Source organism: Schistocerca cancellata, chromosome 4, assembly GCF_023864275.1.
Source record: "Schistocerca cancellata isolate TAMUIC-IGC-003103 chromosome 4, iqSchCanc2.1, whole genome shotgun sequence".
Classification (NCBI taxonomy): domain Eukaryota; kingdom Metazoa; phylum Arthropoda; class Insecta; order Orthoptera; family Acrididae; genus Schistocerca; species Schistocerca cancellata.
Genome location: NC_064629.1, coordinates 741,546,370 through 741,570,246, shown reverse-complemented (window position 1 = coordinate 741,570,246; position 23,877 = coordinate 741,546,370). Strand labels below are relative to the sequence as shown.

Here is a 23,877-nt window from a genome sequence, read left to right as displayed (position 1 = left end):
AACTCAAGTGGCAGACTCTGCAAGAGAGGTGCTCTGCATCGCGGTGTAGCTTGCTCGCCAGGTTTCGAGAGGGTGCGTTTCTGGATGAGGTATCGAATATATTGCTTCCCCCTACTTATACCTCCCGAGGAGATCACGAATGTAAAATTAGAGAGATTAGAGCGCGCACAGAGGCTTTCAGACAGTCGTTCTTCCCGCGAACCATACGCAACTGGAACAGGAAAGGGAGGTAATGACAGTGGCACGTAAAGTGCCCTCCGCCACACACCCTTGGATGGCTTGCGGAGTATAAATGTAGATGTAGATGTAGACGAGGCTCCCATAATCCAGCTTTGATCAGACTATGGACCGATACCAGCGAAGCAGGACAGTGCGATCCACTCCCCAAGATGAACCACTAAGAACTCTGAGGACATTAAGGGAACGTGTACAACAAGCAGCCAAATAAGAGACGTGCTGAGACCAACAAAGTTTCCTGTCCAGTGTGAGCCCTAGAAACTTAGTTGTTTCCACGAATGGGAGAACAACGGGACCGAGATGTAAGGATGGCGGAAGGAACACTTTATATCGCCAAAAGTTGATGCAAACTGTCTTCTCTTCAGAGAACTGGAAGCCATTCGCCACACTCCATGAGTATAGGCTGTCTAGACAATGCTGAAGGCAGCGCTCCAGGAGGCATGTTCGCTGGGCACTGCAGTAGATCGCGAAGTCATCGACAAAAAGAGAGCCTGAGACATTAGGTGGAATGCAATCCATAATTGGATTGATCGCTATGGCAAAAAGGGCTACGCTCAAGACAGAGCCCTGAGGCACTCCGTTCTCCTGGAGGAAGACGTCGGACAATACGGAACCCACACGTACCCTAAACTTTCAATCTGTTAAAAAGGAATCAATAAAAAGGGGCAGGCGACCGCGTAGACCCCACCTGTGCATAGTGCAGAGGATACCTCCTCTCCAACAGGTTTCATAAGCCTTCTCCAAATCGAAGAAAACGGCGACCGTTTGGCGCTTTCGCAAAAAGTTGTTCATGATGAATGTCGACAAGGTCACAAGGTGGTCAACAGCGGAGCGGCGGCTACGAAAGCTGCATTGAACATTGGTAAGTAGCCGTCAAGATTCAAGAATCCAAACTAACCGAGCATTAACCATGCGCTCCATCACCTCACAGACACAGCTTGTAAGAGAAATGGGGCGGTAACTAGAAGGAAGGTGTCTATCCTTCCCGGGTTTGGGTATAGGAACAACGACGGCGTCACGTCAACGCATGGGGACTTGACCTTCGGTCCAGACGCGATTGTAGGTATGAAGAAGGAAGCTTTTTGCCTGCCGGAGAAAGGTGTGCCAGCATCTGAACGTGAATGGCATCTGGTCCCGGAGCAGAGGACCGGGACAGTGCAAGTGCACGTTCGAGTTCCCGCATAGTAAAGGAGCATTATTGAAGTGTTGGCAGAAGAGCCAACACTGTGTTGATAGAGGAGGCCGAAATGCACGCGTTTAATTACACGCTGACTGGCGTGAGGTCTGGAACAGTTAAGGGAATTAATAGTAGCAAATAAAGTACGTAGTTGATATAATACTTAACTTTAATCCACAATTGGTGTACATCACTCTTGACGGTAAATGTTATAATCTCAATATCAAATGCTATGGCGCCTTGCTAGGTCATAGCAAATGACGTAGCTGAAGGCTATGCTAACTATCGTCTTGGCAAATGAGAGCGTAGTTGTCAGTGATCCATCTCTGGCTAAGTCGGCTGTACAACTGGGGCGAGTGCTAGTACGTCTCTCTAGACCTGCCGTGTGGCGGCGCTCGGTCTGCCATCACTGACAGTGGCGACACGTGGGTCCGTCGTATACTAGTGGACCGCGGCCGATTTAAAAGCTACCACCTAGCAAGTGTGGTATCTGGCGGTGACACCACAATTATAATTTTCCAGATTCAGCAAGTGGAAGGAAGGTCGCCGAGCCTCTTCTGCCTCTTTCCTGGGAAGGAAGGCAGGGTGGTAATGGGCGGAGCTTGAAACCTCCTCGAAAAAGCGGCCGAAGGCGTTGGAGATATCCACAGGATCAACAAGGACCTCACCACCTGAAGTCAGGCCAGGTACCAAGGAGTGGGCCTTAATGCCCGACAGCCGGCGCAGGACACCACAGACGACAGAAGAGGGAGTAAAACTGTTAAAGGAGCTGGTGAAAGAGGCCCAACAAGCTTTTTTGCTGTCTTTGATGACTCTACGGCATTGCGCTCGGAGTCGTTTGTATCCAATACAATTCGCCAACGTAGGATGGCGGTGAAAGGTTCGTAAAGCACGTCGTCGAGCACGGATAGCGTCTCGACAAGCCTCATTCCACCAGGGGACGGAAATGCGACGTGAAGAAGAGGCAGTACGAGGAATGGAACGTTCGGCAGCACTGATGATAACAGCCATGAGGTATTCGACCTGACTGTCACAACTGAGAAAATCGTGGTCCGGAAAGGTCGCCAGGGAGGAGTAAAGTCCCCAGTCAGCTTTCAGTATGTTCCAGCTCGAAGGACGTGGGGATGGGGTGTGGTGCAGGAGACTAACGACACAGGGGAAGTGGTCGCTCGAATAGGTGTCAGAAAGGACATACTACTCGAACCGACGGGCAAGAGTGGTAGAAAAGATCGAGAGGTCCAAGTGGGAGTAGGTACGAGTAGAATCCGAGAGGAAAGTCGGGGCGCCGGTATTGAGGCAGACAAGATTGAGATGGTTGAAGACATCCGCCAAGAGGGAGCCTCTGTGACAGGATGCAGGAGAGCCCCAAAGGGGATGATAGGCATTGAAGTCGCCAAACAATAAAAACGGTGGAGGAAGCTGAACAATCAGGTGCATCATGTCAGCCCGACTAACTGCGGATGACGATGGAGTGTAGACGGTACAAACAGAAAAGGTAAAGGCAGAAAGAGTAATATGGACAGCTATTGCTTGGAGTGAGGTGGTCAATGGGAGGGGATGGTAATAGACATCGTCCCAAATGAGCAACATGACCCCACCATGAGCTGGAAAACCGTCCACAGGGGGGAGGTCAGACCGCTCCGAGATATAGTGGGTAAAAACAATATGGTCAGTTGGGCGCAACTTGGTTTCCTGGAGACCAAGGACGAGCGGACAGTGCAGGCGGAGGAGCAGTTGTAATTCCTCCCGATTAGATCGAATACCTCTTATGTTCCAATGTAACAAAGCCATCGCTAGTCAGAAAAGAGGGCGAATGAAACGGGTGAAGAGCTGGTCACCTCAACGGCCGCAGAGGGCCAGGTGTCGAGGGAACAACACTACAACCGGCGGGAGGCGGATCCTGTTCCATCGAATCGTCGCCAGCGGCGGCCGCTTTCCCGGGTTGCGTAGGAGGGGCAGTATCATTCGCCGACGAGGGGCCAGCTGAGCGCCTGGCAGCAGAGCGTCCCGGCGAAACTGAAGACGGACGGGAGCAGCGACTCATGGATGGAGTGTCAGACGAAATGCGCCGGGGTGGAGAGGGGGATAAAGATTTCTTCTTGGAGGCCTTCTTGGAAGGCCGATGAGGCACGGGGATGGTGGGCTGGACCCGAAGAAGGTCCTCATGCGCGGGGTCCATTTTGGAACGCCGGACCTCGGAAGCCGGGGTCCGGAACGTTTCCCCGATGGATGCCTGAGAAGAGGATCGCTTCTCAGGCAGCGGAGGGGGAGGAGGAGGAGGAAGGGTGGCCCCCGGGGCAGAGGGGGCAGGGGCCACGAGGGAGGAGGATTGGGAAGGGAGGGATTTGGGAGGTGGAGGCATAGACCCCAGATGGGGTGAGGAGGTGGAGGGGGGACAGGATAGGGGTTAGGATACTGTGGAAGGAGTGGACACGACTGAGGCAAACGAAGTTGTCAACGTCACGGGATGGAGGCGGTCATACTTCTTCCTGGCCTCAGAATAAGAGAGACGATCCAAAGTTTTTAATTCTTGAATCTTCTTCTCCTTCTGATACACGGGGCACTCTAAAGATCTAGGCGAGTGGATGCCAGGACAATTGACGCACCGAGGTGGTGGGGTGCATGTATGTTCCTCACGAAGAGGACGTCCGCAATCGCCACAGAGGGGCTCAGCCTCACACCGTGATGACATGTGCCCAAAGCACAAACACCGAAAGCAGCGCATAGGAGGCGGGACGTAAGGTCGCACGTCGCACCGGTAGCACATCACCTTTACCTTCTCTGGGAGAACGTCCCCCCTCGAAGGCGAGGATAAAGGCTCCGGTGTCGATGCGACGGTCTCTGGGGCCGCGCTGAACTCGCCGAACGAAATGCACGCCTCGGTGCTCCAGGTTGGCCCTGAGCTCCTCATCAGATTGCAGCAGGAGGTCCCGATGAAAAATAACCCCCCGCGCCCTATTCAGAGCCAGATGCGGCACAATAGACACTGGGATGTCCCCCAGTCGGTCGCATGCCTGGAGCGCTGCTGACTGTGTGGCGGAGGTGGTCTTTATAAGAACGGACCCCGAACGCGTTTTACTGAGAGCCTCGATTTCCCCGAAGATGTCCTCGATGTGCTGGACAAAGAACATGGGCTTGGAGGTGGCGAACGTCCCCCCATCAGTCCGAGAACAGACTAAATAGCGGGGGAAGTACTTCGCCCCAAGCTGGCGGGCCTGTCCTTCCTCCCAGGGAGTGGCCAAGGGGGAAAGGGCAGGAGAACCAGATCCAGAGACAGTACCTTTCTTTTTAAAAGACTCTGCCGCAGAGCGACCTGATACATGTTGACGTTTCATGTGCGAAACGTCCGCCCCGATACCGCCCACTCCGACCAGGGGCTCTCCCCACAGGCGCCACTCAGCCTCAGCAAGGGCCACCTGGCAGGATGACCGTTGCCGGGAGTCCCGATGCCCCAAGGAGGCGGGCAACTACTCCTTGGCCGACGTGGGGAGGATACAGCTCAGGTATCGGCAGTACGATCCCTGTGTTGTCAGGGGGCTACAACCTAGAGGGTACATGACGACCCCACCACAACGGGCTGGCTACCGTGCTGGGTTTCGGGTGCCATGGAAAGTCCATCATGATCGTAGGTGCAGATGGGAATGCACTATGGGCGTAACTTGTGCAACCCATCAGGCGTTTAGGCCCAATTTGAGGAATAATGGGAGTGGTTACAACACCGTTATAATGCTGAGTGCCAAGGTCTTAGTGCACTGAGGACCAATGATACACCACGTAAGACGTCCTTCCCCAAAAGGCTCGTACTTCTGTAGAATTTTGAAAAAGGGAGGTCAAACCCCAAGGGGGACCATCACATGGAAGGCCGAAACGGTTGAAACTCCTTTTAGTCGCCTCTTACGACAGGCAGGAATACCTCGGGCCTAGTCTTACCCCCGAACCCGCAGGTGGTGGATGTTATGTGTATGCTTCTCATATGAAGGACTGCTAGCCCTCTTCCTATGGCTGAAAATGTTTTACTCCTGTGGTATAACACTGAACTACAGAAGAATTGTTTACAGTTATACATGGAGAAATTTAAATTACTTTGCCTGTATTTGCTTGGTTACTTGCATACTCTCTCTGTTTCTATGTGTAAATGACTGTATATTGTCAAACAGTGGAAAATCTAAGATGGGTTGTAACCATATTATGAAAAGGACAGTTGCTACTCTCCATTAGCAGAGATGATGAGTTGTAGATAGGCACAACAAAAAGATTGTCAAGAAGTGAGATTTTGACCAAGAGGGCCTTCATTGGGGAGGAAAAAACACACACACACATACACACACACACACACACACACACACACACACACACACAGAGAGAGAGAGAGAGAGAGAGAGAGAGAGAGAGAGAGAGAGAATCTGGCTGCTGAGGTCAGCCAGAGACTGTGGTCATTTGTGTGTGTGTGTGTGTGTGTGTGTATTTCCAATGGAGGTCCTACTGGCCAAAAGGTCCCTTTCTGACAGCCTTTTTGTTGTGTCTATCTTAGACTCAGCATCTCCACTTTATAGTGAGTAGCATCTATCATTTTCATAATGCTGGTTGAATACTGTGAATTTTTGTAAGTAATGATACAATTTAAACACTGTCAAATTTAAATTAGTCATTTAAAGGGAAACTAGAGTTCGATATATACTACATGGATCTACCATACAGAGTATTAAAATATGAAATCATGTATAAATTTAAATTTGTAAGCTCATGAAGACAACAATTTTTGTGGGTCAACTGAAGACTCATTTGTATTTACTGACCCACTTCAAATGTCCACCACCGCAGGGCAGACCACGTAAAGAAAGTGCCAAAGTTGACAAAAATTTAGCATCCCAGTAGCTTTTCTGGAGCACATTAGCAGGGGGATACATACTGAAGAGAAAGATAGTGAGTAGTTTAATCCAGTGTCCCAAACTGAGAGTACGATTTACTTCTCTCCATTACAGTTAAGACTGACATGGAAAATGAAATATTGTTTGATCTGCAAAAGACCACCACCACCAACAACAACAACAACAACACAAACAGATTTGGAATACTTAATTAAATATAAAAAAAAAGTGAAGTAGAAATAAAGGTGAACACGAAAAAGGAGACTAAATGACCTTACACCCACACATCAAGGCAGAGAGAACAAAGCAGTCAGTCAATGAAGGTAGTCATCACCAGTGTCTTGACTCTTCTATCACCAATCTGCGCCATCTACATACAAGTTGGTCAGGAACTAATGTAAGCACAGAATGCCGAATGCATGATAAATTGAGAAAGTTGTCTACCACTTCGAACAAGAAGCAGTTGTGTCTACCATTATTAATGGACTGAAATCCTGAAATCCAAGTAAATTCTCGCCACCCCCCCCCCCCCTCTCTCTCTCTCTCTCTCTCTCTCTCTCTCTCTCTCTCTCTCTCTCACACACACACACACACACACACACACACACACACACACACACACACACACACACACCGCAACAACAATTCATTGCAAGACGGTAGTCTGCACTGACCATAGTTACACACATCATGTTATTGGACTCACCTCCAGAAATTGTGCGTGTGGTTACAGGTAGATTCTGTGCAAACTGCTCCAGAATTTGGTTTTCCGCTTCCACATTACCTGCTTCTTCTAGTCTCTGGAGTTCTTCAGGTGGAATTTTGAACTGCAAGGCAAAAAAAAACACACAAACTTTGAACAATATACATTACAAATGTCACATAATATGAGGAAGAAAGTTAATCATGTAATGTTTTTATGCTAGTATACTTAGCACTTCACCTAAAAATGAATTTGAGAACTAAAAAAGGTTTTCTTGCTACTGACAGGCTACATATTATTTTATTTCTACTTCTTTCATTGTCAGTTATTTTGATCCCACAATACCAAAAGAACTATACTGCTTTCAGTGTGTCATTTCCTAATCACATTCCCCAGCACCACCTACATTCTATTCCTTGTTTTATTTTTGTTGCCATTAATCTTATGCCTAGTTTAAATACATTATCCATCCCGTTCATCCTAGGTCTTTGCCATCTCTGACAGAATTATATCACGGCAAACCTAAAAGTTTTTAATTCTTCTCCCTGAATTCTAATTCACATTCCAAAATTTCTTTTTGATTTCCTTTACTGCGTGCCATATACACAGTTTGATAACATAAGAGATAAACAACCACTCTGCCTCACTCCCTTCTCAACTAATGCCTCCCTTTCATATCCTTCAGTTCCTATAACTGCAGTCTGGTTTCTGTGAAAGCTTTCTCTAAATCTACAAATGCCATAAATATAGGTTTAATTAAACAATGGAAAACCCAGGATGGAATAATGACAATATTATGAAAAGGAGAGATTGCTACTCACCATATAGCGGAGACACTGACTCTCAGACAGGCGGTGTGGGGAGGGGAAGGGATTAGGGTACAGGTGGGGGACGGTAAAGTGCTGCTTGTGGGAGCATACTGGGATGACGTGGACAGAGGGAAGGGCAGCTAGGTGCAGTCCGAAGGTTAGATGAGGGGGTGGGGGAAGCAGAAAAGGATGGAAGTACAAAGACTGTGGATGAGTAGAGGGTTGCGTAGTGCTGGAATGCGGACAGGGAAGGGGATGGATAGGCAAAGGACAATGACTATCAAAGGCTAAGGGCAGAAGGGTTATAGCTATGTAGGATATATTGTACTATGTCTATTACAGGGATATGAGCCACGAGGCATGGGGATGGGAATAGGGGTTGTGTAGGGATGGATGAGGATATTGTATAGGTTAGGTGGGCAGTGGAATACCACAGAGGGAGGGGTGGGACGGATAGTGGATAGGGCATTCCACATTTCAGGGCACAACGAGAGGTAGTCAAAACCCTGGTGGAGAATGTGATTCAGTTGCTGCAGTCCTGAGTGAAACCGAGTCGTGAGGGGAGTGCTCCTCTGTGGACAGATGGTGGGACTTCAGGAAGTGGTAGGTGAGTGGAGATATAAGGCATGGGAGATTTTCTGATACTCCCCCCCCCCCCCCAGACCTCCATCTAACTGCCCCACTGCAACAAGCTGCGCTATCCTCTCTCCATCTCATCCCTGTATGCTCCACAAGCAGCACTGTCCCCCACACCTACCCTGGAATCACACATCCCCACACCCCCCAACCCCAGTCTCCTCCTTTCCCCTATCCCCCATATTGCTTCTCTCATCTTGCACTGCTTGTCGCAGTCTGTCCTCGGTAGCCCAAGACTGTAGCCGTATGTGTACATGTGCGTATGCGGTCTAATTCCGATAAAGGTCTTTCTGGCCTAAAGCTTACTTTTCTGACAGTCTTTTCATTGTGTCTATCCACAACTCAGCATCTACTGTATAAGATGAGAAGCAATCTATCCTTTCCAAATATTGTCAGAAATGTAGGTTTTACTTTCCTCACTACCTTCTAAGCTGTAGGGCGCTGTTCCTTTATATCTTCCAAACCCAAACTGATTTCCCTTCAAGTTGGCTTCTACCACTGTTTTCATAAATAATGTGAGTTATTTTTCTCCCATGAATTATTAAACTGGTGATTTTTATAGTATTCACATATATCAGTACCTTCTTTGGTATGGGGATTATCACACTCCTCTTCAAGTCTGTGGGTATCTCACTTGCCCCTTAGGCCCTGTACAACAGGTCAACAGTTCTGTCATGACTAATTCTGCCAAATTTCATAAATAATTCATAGGGAACATCAGCTACTGCAGGTGCCTTATTTCGAATTAAGTCTTTCAGTGCTCTGTCACATTATCCTTTCAGTATCACATCTCCAATCTCATCTTCCTGATCTTCATCCACTTCCTTTTCCTTTTCAAGAAAGTCTTTGCAGTTCTTTCCTTTGTATCAACCTTCTACATTTTTATTCCAATTTTCAGTCTTTTCTTATCTACTTGGTACTGGCTTGCAGTCAGAGCTCTTGGTATTCACACAGCTGCTTCTCTTTTTCTCCTAAGACTTTCTTATACATGGCATCATGTTTCCCAAAATCATGAAAGCTTCTACAACTTTTCCTTGTCTTTCTTTTCAAACTATGCAATTCCAGTCCTCTATCACAATTAAATTTTGTCTTAACTACCTTAATAATTTCTATTATTTCATCAAACATTTCTGAATGTATTCATAATTTGCAGCAATGTTAGGAAATTTATCCTCTTAATACTGTGGTTGAGCCTGTCTTTGTGTGTATTTCAGCTTTCATTATTTATAGTCATTCACCCACTTTCGTATCAGTGAGATTATCAGTGCCCCTACAGAAATTAGTAGGAGCAAATGTAGTTAAAACGTTATAAAACAAGAAAGAGTAAGTCTTACATAATTATGCTCACTGGCTTGCAACCTCACTCATGGTCCAATAATACAATACCAAATGCCGTTAATTAGATTTTATTTTTAGGCTACCAGTTTTGATGATACATTACATCATCTTCAGGCCTACTTAAATAGAGTAACATTCATGTTTCAAAATATAGCAGCACAAAGGTTACTCTATCCAAGCAGGTCTGAAGATGACATAATGTATCGTCGAAACTGGTAGCCTAAAAATAAAACCTAATTAACGGTGTTTAATATTGTATTCCTGGATATTGACCAGGCATAGTCCCACACTCCAGAAAGAGGATGGAGTTTCATTCATCACTCATGGTCAGTCACACAATCACATTATCTCACAACCTGTCACATAGCATAAATATATTATCTGATAAGCCGTAAGATAGTGTAAATATGGTCAGAGGTTTTAATATTGCAAATTAAAACACAATTAATACAAGCGAAAAGTTAAGCAGGAATCTGCGGCTGGCTTATCACTTAAAAGAAAAGACCACAGATGAGCCAAGCACCCTGAGAACACATTAAAAAATCCTCCCTAAAGTTTTAGGGAACAAGTCTGACATTTCATGAAATGTTAATAGTCATACAGCATTTAGGTAATTACCAGTTAAAATAGAGGACAAATCTGTCAGTAAATTAGCTGCTGCCCTCTTGACTGAATATAAAACAATCTACTACAATGTGGTGCAGCGAGATCTGTACACCATGAGCACCACACGCTGGAGAGTCCTCTTGCTGTAACAAGAAGCCACACATCATAGGACTATGTCCAATGTGAAAAAGAGTGAGAGACTGGAAGGAGGTACACCACAACCAAACTATCAACTTTACTAGGCACAGTTTATCACCTGTCACTGCCAACCAACCTTCTTCCTATCTAAGCACGACTCTGTACTTCAACAGGGAGGTGATAGAATGTAGGTTAATGGCTCACTGAACTATCTTACCTTCTGTACCTGCCATTTTGTTTCCCTTAATACCGATGTGTGCTTGTACCCATCAGGACACCTCCTTAGCAGTTACAGTACATCTCTTCCACTCCAGTACCTCCTATTCACGTCTCTCTTCCAATCCTCAGACCTATCTACTGTACACGATTAAGGGATCTAACATTTCATACTCCAGTCCACAGAGAGCCAGATTTGTCATAAGAAATAATAATATCCTTCCGAGTAGTCCTCAGCTGGAAACCTGGATAAGGGACTGTTTTATCTTCAGAATATTTTAGACAAGAGAATCTCATTATCATTAAACCATGAATCAGAGCTGCACATACTCAGGAAATATAATGGCTGTTGTTTCCCCTCACTTTCAGCTGTTCCCTGTACCAACATAGAACGGACATATTTGATGTATGTTAGAAGGCCTGACCAACCAATTACCCAGTTTGTTATCCCCGAAACCACTGAAAAGGCTGCCAATCCTCTTCAGGAACCACAGCAGTCCACCTTCCCCACACATATGCCTCTGATGTGTTGCCCCTATAGTAGTTGAAGCACACAAGCCACCCCATCTCATATTTATGATATTAAAACAGCAACTTTTTTGCTTGCCCTCAATAGTCAATCTTCTGCAAACCAGTTTGCATGCAAACTTTATTCCAGAGGTTTTCAACTGCTTGTCTACTGGGATGAATATGCTTCCTCTTGCAAGCACAAGAAATTGCCCATCAAATTGGCAGACATAACAGCAACCTTATTCGGAGTTTCTACTACTATTGCTCAAAACAGAACATTGAAGATCTGCCTCGTAGCAGTCACTCATGGTCAGTGGTCAATGACCTCTACGTACAGATTACAGTTTGTATGTTACTCCGAGGAGAATATGGCAAAATTGTATGCCATCTCTTTATAGGCAACTGTGGGGGCCATGTCAACTCAGACAGTATGCAACTTCACACAATCAATTTCACCTATAGGTGTCAATTACATAAAGTGAAGAGTGGGTGTGGGTGTGGGTGAGAAAGGCCATATAGAAGAATGTGGAGATGGCCAGGTACCAATGTGTGCACCAAATCTGTTGCTGCAGCCTGCCGTTCTGGTGCAAGTAATGATGTTTCAAAATGGTTCAAATGGCTCTGAGCACTATGCGACTTAACTTCTGAGGTCATCAGTCGCCTAGAACTCAGAACTAATTAAACCTAACTAACCTAAGGACATCACACACATCCATGCCCGAGGCAGGATTCGAACCTGCGACCATAGCGGTAGCTCGGTTCCAGACTGTAGCGCCTAGAACCGCACGTAATGATGTTTGATACATATTATTTACTGGACATTGTTGTTAATTCTGTTGATCACACTACAAACTATTTTGTGTGCACTGTTATTTCCGTGTTAGTTTCACCATATGTCATACTACTAGGAAATTCAACCAATAATGTGACTCTTATTATTGGTTGTACAAGTTCTCTTCCAGATGTGTTTGGGCTGGAAGATTGCACATACAAACTAGAATCTGTAAAATCTGAACTGGCAATCAACACTGTTTTAATACAAATAAAGTGGGATGACTCACTTTTAAAATTCATCTACTCTGTGGTCTACATCATTTGCACTATCTATCATAGTAACAGTTTTCAGAATATATTCTCAGTACATCAAGATCTGAGACTTCCAGATACATAAAACCAGGTGCAGCCAAAATGACAGCTAAGGAGTAGGTCACAAGAGGCTTCTCAGATCATCTCCTAAATCATTTATATAGATCAGTACCAGGGCAGGGCCCATAACACTTCCTTGTGGAACCACATATATCTCACTTCTGTTACACTCTAAGACTTCCGGTCAACTACCATGAACAATGACATTTCTGATAGCAAGTCATGAATCCTGTTGCTCAACTGAAAAACGAAGGGATTGTGAAGCCCAGTGCAAGACTAAACCAAATCCTCACCAGCACTGAAGATTCCAGTCATGTATCAACCAATGATTTTGAAGTTCTCATAGATGGCTCAAAAGATGTAACAGTAATAAAAAAAATATCTTAATGCTATGATTGAATAGAGTCATCATGTGTAAACAATGAAATAATTAAAGTTAGTAAGTATTTTGAATCTATCTGCAAACAATTTAAGAATGTAACACTTATTGAAATGAAGAATTCTGTTACTTGTAATCATCCATTGTGAATAATTTTAACTCCAAGAGTTTGCCATACAAGACATGGTAAGAACCCAAATGGATTAAGAAAGACTTTGTTGACCCAAAATGTACTCAATGTGTTGCATAACAAATTAGCCTGCTCTAGCAAGTCAGATGACATGTCCCAGCCCTCAGAACCAGAGTAGGGAAATGTGTAAGCCTGACCATACCTGAGATATAGTGGTCTTGGTCAAAGCTAAGAAAATCATAACAGAATAAAAGACACACTAAAAGTAAACATTCAAACTGGGCCCAGTATAAACACTGTACCTACTTGTGGCAAAAAAAAGCTAATTTTCTTACACACAAATGTGCAGTCCTTAAAAGAAAAGTTACTTAACAACAGTACAGGCTGGATGAAATTAATTGCAGTATCCTCTGAGTGAATGAACAGCAGATTAAAATCTACAGACATAAAATTGTTTGTACCATTTGGTTACTCTCTGGGATCTAGTTACTGTAGAATAAACATTGCCCATAGTGGAGTGTCAATCTACACCAATAAGAATATAAATCTGGAATATTCAACTATAGCTCTCACCAGCCCATGTGTAGAAGGTGTTCCTAAAGTATCTGCTATGGCATTACAAATCCAGAAACTCGTTTTTGCAGCTGTTTACCAAACACCATCTTCTGGAGTAGAAACATTTGCAGAGAAACTGTTTTAATTTTGCAGAGTACTAAATATAAGCATAATAAAACTTTTATCATAAGAGATGTTAACCTACATATAAAAGTAAAGATAAGAAAATGTGATTTTTTTACTACAAATGTTATGATCAATGAATTTTTACTGCTTGAATGATAAACCAACCAAGGTAGAAGTGTGCCTTGACAACAGAATTAGTAATGTGTGTAGAAGACATGTAGACTGTGACACCATCAAATTAGTAACATCTGACCATGCTGTCCTATAGCTCAAAATTGGAAGCCTGCCTAGCCTATGGATAATTCCAAGATGTTAACTACAAACAGAGTTCTCAATGCAAATAATACTGAAAGAACAAGAAATGAATTGAGAATAATACAATGGTTCAGTATATTAACCAGTGAGAAAGATACTAATGAATTCTTCTCCTCCTCATTTTCATTATAAAACATTCACTAGACAGCAACTGTCTCCTTGTAACTAAAATATGCACAACTAGCAATAGGAACAAACCCCAACATAAAAAAATGTGGTACACACAACTACTCAATAAAATCAAAATAGTTTCACTCGTGTTTTGAAAGCAATATATGAAGACTTTCCTACTGGCTTGCTAGGCCTAACACAAGAAAGGATTTTCTGTGGGGGGTTGTCTCCCTTAGCCTTAGGAGTTTCTCCTCCACCACAAAGCAGTGGTTGACTTCTCATTTAATTCCCAGAAAGGAGGGTTGTCTCATCTGCCAGCTAAGCTGTTCCGAAGTCTTTCTTCTCCACCGTCACTGCCATTAAGGTCTTCACCCGTTACTCTGGGCATGGGTTCCGTGTTATACCCCCACAGGATTGGGTCCCTGCCTGAACTCAGCCACCCTATCACTCCGGCCTACTTTAAGTGTAGGATGCCCACCCCCACGATGTGGATGTGCCAGACAGGAATTACCCCAGTGGAGGAATAGGGAATGGGACCCTACCTCCCTGGAGCCGGATTAATGATTGTGTATGGTGCCACAATCAGAAAATGGAGCATGGAGAAAGTGGTGGAAAACTAAAAATGATGAGTACCATAAAAGATATATAGAGGAAAAGAAGTGCAAAGAAATAGTGAAAAAAGCAAAGAAAAAGGCATGGGAATAGTTTACAAAAAAACTTGAATATGATGTGAAGAGCAATAAGAAAAATAAAAGGAAGGCTTCTGAAGTACCAGTAAAGATGGAAACAGAGGTTGGTACTGTGATTGAAGATCCAGGGAATACAAAAGATCTCTGGAGAGAACATTTTACGAAACTGAGGAGCAGGTACACAAAGAAACAACAAATAATGGAAAAACTGAGAGAAGTTGGGAAGCAGAATTAGGACAAATTACACGGGAAGAAATGGAAATAGCTGAATAGAAGATGATTAGGGGGGAAAGCCCCAGGACCTGATGAAGTATCAGTGGACATGATACGAGCAGCAGGTCCAGTTGGAATGCAGTGGCTGTATAGAGTACTATCAAGTATGTGGAGAAATAGTACAATACCTGACGATTGGAGAAGAGGAGACATTGTTCCAATTTCCAAAAAAGGCAATAAAAGACTTTGTAAAAACTACATCAGAATAACCCTTATGAGTCATACAGCCAAGATTTTTGAAAGAATTTTACTAAATCGAATAAGTGAGAAGAAAGAAAAGGAGCTGAGTGAAGAACAGCATAGGTTTAGGAAAGGAAGAAGCATGATCAATCTGATATTTTCTATCTGTCAACTGGTGGAAAAAAGTTGGGAGTATAACAAAAGGGTGATAATGATTTTTATAGGCATAGAAAAGGCATATGACTCAGTTAACAGGGAAAGACTCTGGGAGGAAATGAAGAAGATAGGTATATAAGATGGATACATAATGTAATAAAGACAATGTACAGAGGACACAATTGTAGAATTAGAACACCATTGGGGAACTCTGAATACTTCGAAAAAAGACAAGGACTTAAACAATGAAGTATTCTATCTCCTGCACTTTTTAATGTTGTGATGGAGGGAATGAATATGGGAGTTAAAGATATAGTAAAAGAAAAAGACAAAAAGATGATTTTTGCAGATGATATGGTAATATGGGGTGATAAAGAGGTAGATGTACAGTTACAACTTGATGCGTGGAAGGAAATAATGAAAAGGTATGGATTAAAAAATAAATAAAGATAAGAGTGAAGTAATGATGTTTGGAAGAGACAAAGGTATCAAAGGGAATATTAATTTGAATGGACAACCCCTCAAAGCAGTAGACAGTTTTAATTATTCAGGGAGTGAAATATCTAGTGACGGAAGAATAACCAATGAAATTAATAAGTTACAGAAGGGAGACAATTTCTACCAAACAATAAAACACCTGATTTGGAATAAGGAAGTTTCAGAAAAAGCAAAACTCCTTACGTATAAGAGTTATTATTTCCCTATGTCACCCATGGAGGAGAAACATGGACAATGACTGCAAGCAGGGGAAATGAAATTTCTCAGAGCTGTTGAGGTAAAAACAAGAATGGACACAGTAAGGAATGTAGATATTGGAAAGGACCTTAAACAAGAAAGTATGAGAGAATAAATTTAAAAAAAAAGAGAGAGATTAAGATGGTACTGGCATGTTAAGAGGATGCATGGGCAGAGGTTCCCCAAATTATGGAAGAACTAAAGATGGATGGAAAAAGACCTACAGGACGCCCAAGAACACAGCGGAAAATGGGAGTGAGAATATCTGCGGAAAGGAGAGGTGTGACCCAGCAGCAAGTGGAGGAAGAAAAGTGGTGGGAGGACCAAGCCGAATGGAGAGGACTCATCAGCACACAGACCTGACAGTAGCTGGAGCGAGATCTGGATATAGATAGATAGATAGATAGGAGTTTCACTTATGCTGAATGACAGAATTGCTGACAGTTGTGAGAACAAGAACGAGTATAAAAGCTTAAGAAAGATCTTACAAATCTGAAATTAGAGCAGCAAAAGTCAAAGGAAATGAAGAATACAGCCTAAATTATAAAAATAAATGTAAAGCAGCTTGGAATGTAGTGAACAGTGAGATAAAAAACAGGAAAGGAAGATATCAATATTCCAATGAACTGTAGCAATCTCAATGAATATTTGTAAATCCTGCAAGTTTCCTTTTATCACACAATGATAATAAATCTGATGCTGAGGCCCTCCTTTTGCAATCACAGAATAAACCAAATGAAAGATTCAATTGGAGATAAATTAATGCTAAAAATGTTAATAATGCCATAAATGAGCTGAACAGCCCCAGAACAAATGTCTACTATGAGTCCAGTAACTATATTCTCAAATCCATAATTAAGGAAATCAGAAAGCCTCTGCTCTATATTGTAAATATAATTTGTAATTATAGTACTTTCCCTGAATGCCTTAAAACAATAGTTACACTTCCAGTACAGAAAAAGGGTGACAGAGCCATACCAGATAGCTATAGTCCATCATCAATTGTCCCTATAACATCTAAAACCATGCAGAGTTGCATATGTAGACAGACCTACAGGTATTTTGAGACAGTCATGTTGCTGAATAAAAGCCAGATTGGATTCACATCAAAACAATCATGATCAAGCTACTTAAAATCTGTTAACTACAATTCACAATGGTTATGAAAGGAAACCGATCACCTGTGCTACACTTATAGACTTGCGTAAGGCTTCTGATTCTGTATTACTTAATACTATTGCAAAAATGTTAGAAGACTACGGTTTTGTATATAAATCACTGAATTTAGTTAAATCCTACCTGAGCCACAGGCAGCAATTAGTGTGTGCCAACAAGGAGATATCAAAATTAATGATAATTAAGAGAGGAATACCACAAGGCTCTGTCCTTGGGCAATTCCTTTTTCTTGTACATGCTAATGACTTCTCATGCTGTAAGGCGTGCGTAAATCTTCTCTATGCTGATTATATGACTATGATCTCATCCAATGCGAGTATGCAGGCAGTTACAGACAAAAATTAAAAAACTGAGAAAAGGAGTCAGTAGTGTAAAGCTAACCAGTTGTGTATAAATAAAAAAAAGACAGAGGAAATATATTTCAATCTACAGGCACAGCTGCAGTTTTGGGTACTGTTATGGAGAAATTCATTTCATAACAGCTGCATTTTCAAAAAAATGGTTCAAATGGCTCTGAGCACTATGGGACTTAACTTCTAAGGTCATCAGTCCCCTAGAACTTAAGAACTACTTAAACCTAACTAACCTAAGGACATCACACACATCCATGCCTGAAGCAGGATTCGAACCTGCGACCGTAGCGGCCGCGCGGTTCCAGACTGTAGCGCCTTTAACCGCTTGGCCACCACGGCCGGCGCTGCATTTTCAGATGGCAGGAAAAAGTAGTCAGATGTACTCAAGGATTGGGTCCTACGGAATTCTGTATGACATCCTTCAGTCAATTCAATATATTGACACTCTCAAGTCTTCATGTATGACTGCTTAATATATTTCAAAGAAAATATACAGAAATTTACTCCAACAACACATATACACAGCACCAGAAACAACTGCATTCTAGGCATACCATACTCAAGGCTGTCACCAATACATAATGGCCATAAACACCTAAGTCTGAAGATGTACAATAAACTGCCACAATCAGTGACAATCCTCACTCTAAGAAAAATTAAGGTAGTATTAGATATGTGGTTTAAAAATATATCATATTATTCAGTAGAAGAACACATTCAAAGCAATCTTAAGGACATGTATAATCAGGGAGAAAATCCTAATTATTAATAAGAGTATCACAGCTGTGCAAGCATAATGTAGGATTGTGTAGATACATAATGTGAGAGACTAAAATGTAGTTATGTAATGAGAGTCAATTTGTAAATGTGTTAAAAACTGTATGTAATCACTAAAAAGTACATGTACATTTACAGCTTCAACTGACAGAGCCAATTGCATGGTAGACATGCTACAAGGCTAATAAATAAACATCTAAACTAAGATGGTACTACATAGGCACAAAATGCGATTAGACGATGCTTGCAAATTGCAGTCAGTGATATGAGTCAATAATTCAGTGGGGTCATCCTATTCCCTCTCTTGTCTATTTGTGTGAACTGTGCAACTTTCCAGTCTGTAGGCACAGATGTTTCGTTGAATGAGTGGTTGTATATGTGTTGTGACTCGCCGATTATTCAAAGTGCCGCCGCGCAATTACGCACGTCCTCTACGTGCGGCGCTGTCTGCCAGCCAGGCAGCAGCTGTGCCACCTAAGCGGCCAGCCGAGCAGCGGCCGCTAGACTGAGACTCAGTGTTTAATCGAATGCCGACTTGTACACAGGTCAACTTACTCAGTGACTTATATGTGTTGTTGTGTTATCCGAAAAATGTGTTAAATTTGAAGTTATAAAAATATGATTGCTAAAAACGGAGACATTTCATCAGCATGTTCTGAAAGAAACCCAACTGGTGTACAATCTGGACTGGAAGGCTTGCCTTTATTTATTTTTTTAAGTTGTTCCACTACACCAAGGTTATCTATTCCTAAATTACTCATGTTGGCAGATTTATTTATTTATTTGTTTATTTATTTTTAATTCAAATTCTGGAATATTTACTGCATCTTCTTTGGTGACAGGATTTTGGAAAACCATGTTGAGTAACTCAACTTTAGTGACACTGTTGTCAGCAACATTGCCATTGATATTACACAGTGAAAATAATAATTCTGTCTTGCCATTGATAAACGTTATGTATGACCAGAATCTCTCTGGGTTTTCTGTTACATTTTGAGACAGTGTTTCATTGTGGACACTATATGAAGGATCTCACATTGTCTGTGCTAAATCTTGGAGATTTTGCATTTTTTTAAATCTGGCAGGCTTTTTGCATTGCTTTTACAACAGTGTCTTGACCTGTCTTGTGAACCAAGGGATATCTATTCCGCCTCTTATTAATTTCCTCGATACAAAACTCCCACTTCTTCATGTAGCTGCTATTTCTTCAACTTAAAGCCACATCTGGTCTATGCTTAGTTGAAAGGAGTAGAGACTGCCTCTTAGGAAGATATCACGCAAATTTTATCTGCTTTTGTAAATTGATATATTTCTCATTTACTTTTAGTAGATTTGGATGTTAAAGTATTCAGGATTGATTGTGGCTAAGAGGTCTAATATGTTGTCACAAACACTTAGATTAGATTATATTAGATTAGATTGAGTTTTCATTCCACAGAGACAAAAATGCAATGATTTTCACGAGAGCTGAACATGTCAAAGTATACCATAAAAAACATAAGACATCTGAATATAATACTCACCACCCTGATCATTAGTCATGAGATTGTCAAGATGTGTGCACATATTACAGTAAACTGGAATTGCTAATATTTACAGAGTTAACACACTTTCAGAATGAAGCATGGTTATGCACTTTTAATAAAGTTATCATACACAAAATACCGAATCTTGACTGTTGTGACCAAGTGCTGTCAAAACTGGAATCTAACAGATAGTCCCTGTTTAAGAGATTCATTTACAGAGTAGAAGAAGTTGCCTACCAAAAAGTCTTTCAAACTCTGTTTAACCCTTAACTACTATGGTCATTCACAGGAACACAATTACTATGGAGGGGTCTCACAGACTGCATTTTTATATTTTATATATCAAACTAGAATTTTGCTGAATATATATAGTTTCTTGGCTTCCTGTCATTCCTTACACTTCTTAGAAGGGGTCTTTGTAGAAATTTGATTTTTTTAAAAACAATGCAGTATTTTAAACACTTCGACAATTAAAACAAAGCAAAATTAGGGGTATATTTTTATTTTATGAGTTATGAAAATAACAGCAAACAGTTAGGTCTCTACTCACACACAGATTTTCATCAGAGGGATTATATAACTAATTGGCAATATAACTAGGTGGAAAACTCCAACCTGACTTCCGATAAATTGTGTGTGAAGTCAACTTTCAGTCCATAAGTCTATGGATGGAGAAACTTTGCCACATTTTACTTCTAAAATTACAAACAAAAACTAAATACGTGTTCTCATGTGCCACTGAAACGTACTTTAGTCAATTTTCACCTGCAAACACTTCACACAGACCTTCCTGGAACACTCCAAACAAATCGGAATACCACACTGTTGATATTGATATCTTGGTTTCCTCTTCAGACGAGGAGGGCAAAAGGCACACGTTTTTCGATTTTCAAATTCTTCTTTCGGTGTCTAAGGCTCATCTTGACAGTGGAGTATTATTCTGATGGTGCCACTCAACTCTCGTGGCAAGTGTCCAATAGAAATTCTACGCTACATATGAAGCTCAACTAGGTCTCTTGCTAGAGTCTTCATGAAGCTCAATCTCACCATTACCTCTGCCTTTGGATAAGCTTGATGTACCACATAACAATTTACACCACAAGCAACATCCACTAATGAGAAGAAAATGGCCAAAGGCCATCTTCCTGTCCGGCAACTTGACGAATAAGCTGCACACATTTGGTCGAGACAGTCCGCACAACCTTTTGTTGTGTTATAAAACAGGATGATCTCAGATTTTCCTGATTCAGGATAATTGTTTACTGAATGGTGCATAGAAGAGATCAGTATTGCAGCTTTGGACTTCTTGGGCATGAAGGAAACCAGAGTCATGTCTTCTGTAAAACCATAAACAGACGTCATCACACCACGTTTCTTATTAGATAAGAAGTTCTGTGGGATCTCGTTTGCGTTCTTTTTCAGCGTACCAACGTATGTGAGACCTTTTTTGAAAGTTCATTGACTAGTTCTACTAATGAGTACCAATTGTCACCTGTAACATTTCTCCTTGTGTTTTCAATGAGTTTCACCAATCGAAGAACAGCCTGTGTAGGAACACTGTGACCTTTATCATGACTGGTAAGGGTGTGACCGTCGCTGCCTTTCCCAGAATAAATATATGCATTGTACAAGTAGTTTGTGCGAGCGTCAGTCAAACACTGTACTTTCAGGCCATACTTTGCCAGTTTGTTTGGCATGTATATTCTAAACCCACACCTTCCACAAAAAGGAAGAAGTATTTCATCGACACACACTGTTGCACCTAAAGAGTAGCAAAGTTGACTGTTTTCGATGAAACGCAAAAATATTTGTGAAATTGCTGCTGATTTGTCTATTTTCCTTCTTTCCACCTGATCATCTGGATTGTCAAATCGTAATGCAGACAGTGAAAACAGAAATCTTTCTTTGCTAACAGTGTATCTGAAAACATCTCTGCCTGTTCCATCAGTTGCAAACAAGCTGTAAACAGACTCATTCCCTGACTTGAAAATGGCTGAATACACTAATAGACCAATTAGAACCTTCAATTCAATGGCATCAACATCTTGTAGATAGGATAAGCAATTGTTAGCATACTGTGCTCTAAGCTTAGATATTTTCAGATTTGTCCATCGAATGATTTCGTCTAGAACGTATGGTGTAAAGAACAGTTTCCATACCTCCAAAACAGCAGGGTTTTCTCCAAGACTTTTCGCCATCTGTTGCAGTACAGGAAGCTGCAAGACGATGTGTTGCCTTTATCTTACGTTAGTTGGTGGATGATTTTTTCTCCATTGAAAACATCTATTCTTACCGAAGAAGTAAGCTCCATCGTCATCAGCTGTCACATCTTCATCACTTTCAGTTTCCTGCTCCGAATTAGTGTTTTGAACACTAAATATCTCAAAATCAGGGTCATTATCGCTGTCATCAAAGTCTTCATCTGAAGATTCAACGGGGAGATCTTGAACATACACATCTGCCTCACATAACACACATTGCATAGAAGGTCCAGCTTTCCCCGCCATGGAGAAACAGTAGCATGCAACAAAAATGCGGCACGCATACACTATGGTACGTCTGTGAGACCTCTCAAGGCTAATAATTATGAAACAAAGAGCAGCAACAATGCAACAATATTGGCATGTGTAGCTTGACAGCCAATAGGAAGGTACACAGAAGAGTCCATTTGGCTTTGCAGGGGTGTGAGAAATATCTCGACACAAAAATTAGTAGCGGGCTGAGAGACGGTCTATAGTCATTAAGGGTTAAATTGTGCTTTATGTGAAACCAAGTTTTTAACAGTTACTTGTAATTTATTGAGAAGTATGTTCCTGAATACTGAACCCTTTTCTGGACCAAGGTAAGTGATTTTAGATCTTTATGTAGAATGTTCTTATTCCCAATATTGATAGTGTGTATTGACCTACTGAATGGAAATGAGACATTATTTGCAACAAATTTCAGCGAGGAATAAATATACTGAGAAGCAATGGTTAGAATACCCAATTCCTTAAACAGGTTCCTATACGACATTCTTGTATTTATATCACAAATGAGTTTTATTACATGCTTTTGCACTCTAAAAACTTCTGTTCGGTTTGACGAGTCACCCCAGAATATGCCGCCATGCGACATAATAGCATGCAAGTAAGTGAAGTATGCAAGTTAATTTTTTTACATTTGTATTTCCTACAGCTGACCGTATTCACATTGCAAATGCAGACTTGCTCAGTTGCTATGATAATTCTGTGGTATGCTCTTCCAACTGAATTTATTATACAGCTGTATTCCTAGAAACTGAACACTGTCAACCTCTTCTATCTGCATGTCTGCATATGTTATACACATGCTGGACGAAAATCTCTTGCAGGTTCTGAACTGCACATAGTGGGTCTTTTCAAAGTTTAATGACACTGAATTAGTTTGAAACCATTTATAAATGTCAGCAAAAACTTGATAAGCAGCTATTTCTAAATCTGTACTTGACTTGGCATTTATTGCAAGGTTTGTAGCATCTGGCAATTTAACAGACAAGATTTCATTAATGTATACAAGAAAAAGCAATGGACCAAAAATGGAATCTTCGAACACCCCATGTAATTAATTTCCAATCAAATGAAGACTGATTGTTTATTCCATACATATTTCACAATGACACACTTTCTTTCCTATTAGTTAGGTAAGACTAACCATTTTGTAGCACTGCCAATGACACCATACATTCTAATTTACTTAAGAGAATGCTGTGATTCACACAGTCAAAGGCTTTCGACAGGTCACAGAAAATGCCAGTAGCCTCTAACTTGTTATCTAATGAATTATGTACATTCTCATGGCACATGTCAATAGCTTTCTGTATATTGGAACCCTTAAGGAACCCAAACTGTGACCTGGACAATATGTTATTTGCAGTCAGATGCTTAAGAAGATGGTTAAACACAAACTCGTCAAATATTTTTGAAAAAATACAGAAAATGTGAAACTGGTCAATAGTTTGATGGTATCTCTTTATCCATCTTCTTATAAAGAA

At 41.8% G+C, this 23,877-nt stretch overlaps 1 protein-coding gene across 5 annotated transcripts in view; it reads right to left on the bottom strand.

The window, feature by feature from the left end:
• LOC126183891 (palmitoyltransferase ZDHHC20-B-like) overlaps window positions 1-23,877 on the bottom strand; it is a 296,753-nt gene that overhangs the window by 118,341 nt on the left and 154,535 nt on the right. For all 5 annotated transcript variants that reach the window (XM_049926210.1, XM_049926211.1, XM_049926208.1 and 2 more), the window contains one exon: window positions 6,989-7,109. In XM_049926210.1, coding sequence (XP_049782167.1) covers window positions 6,989-7,109 — 121 coding nt within the window. The remainder of the gene's footprint in view (window positions 1-6,988; window positions 7,110-23,877) is intronic.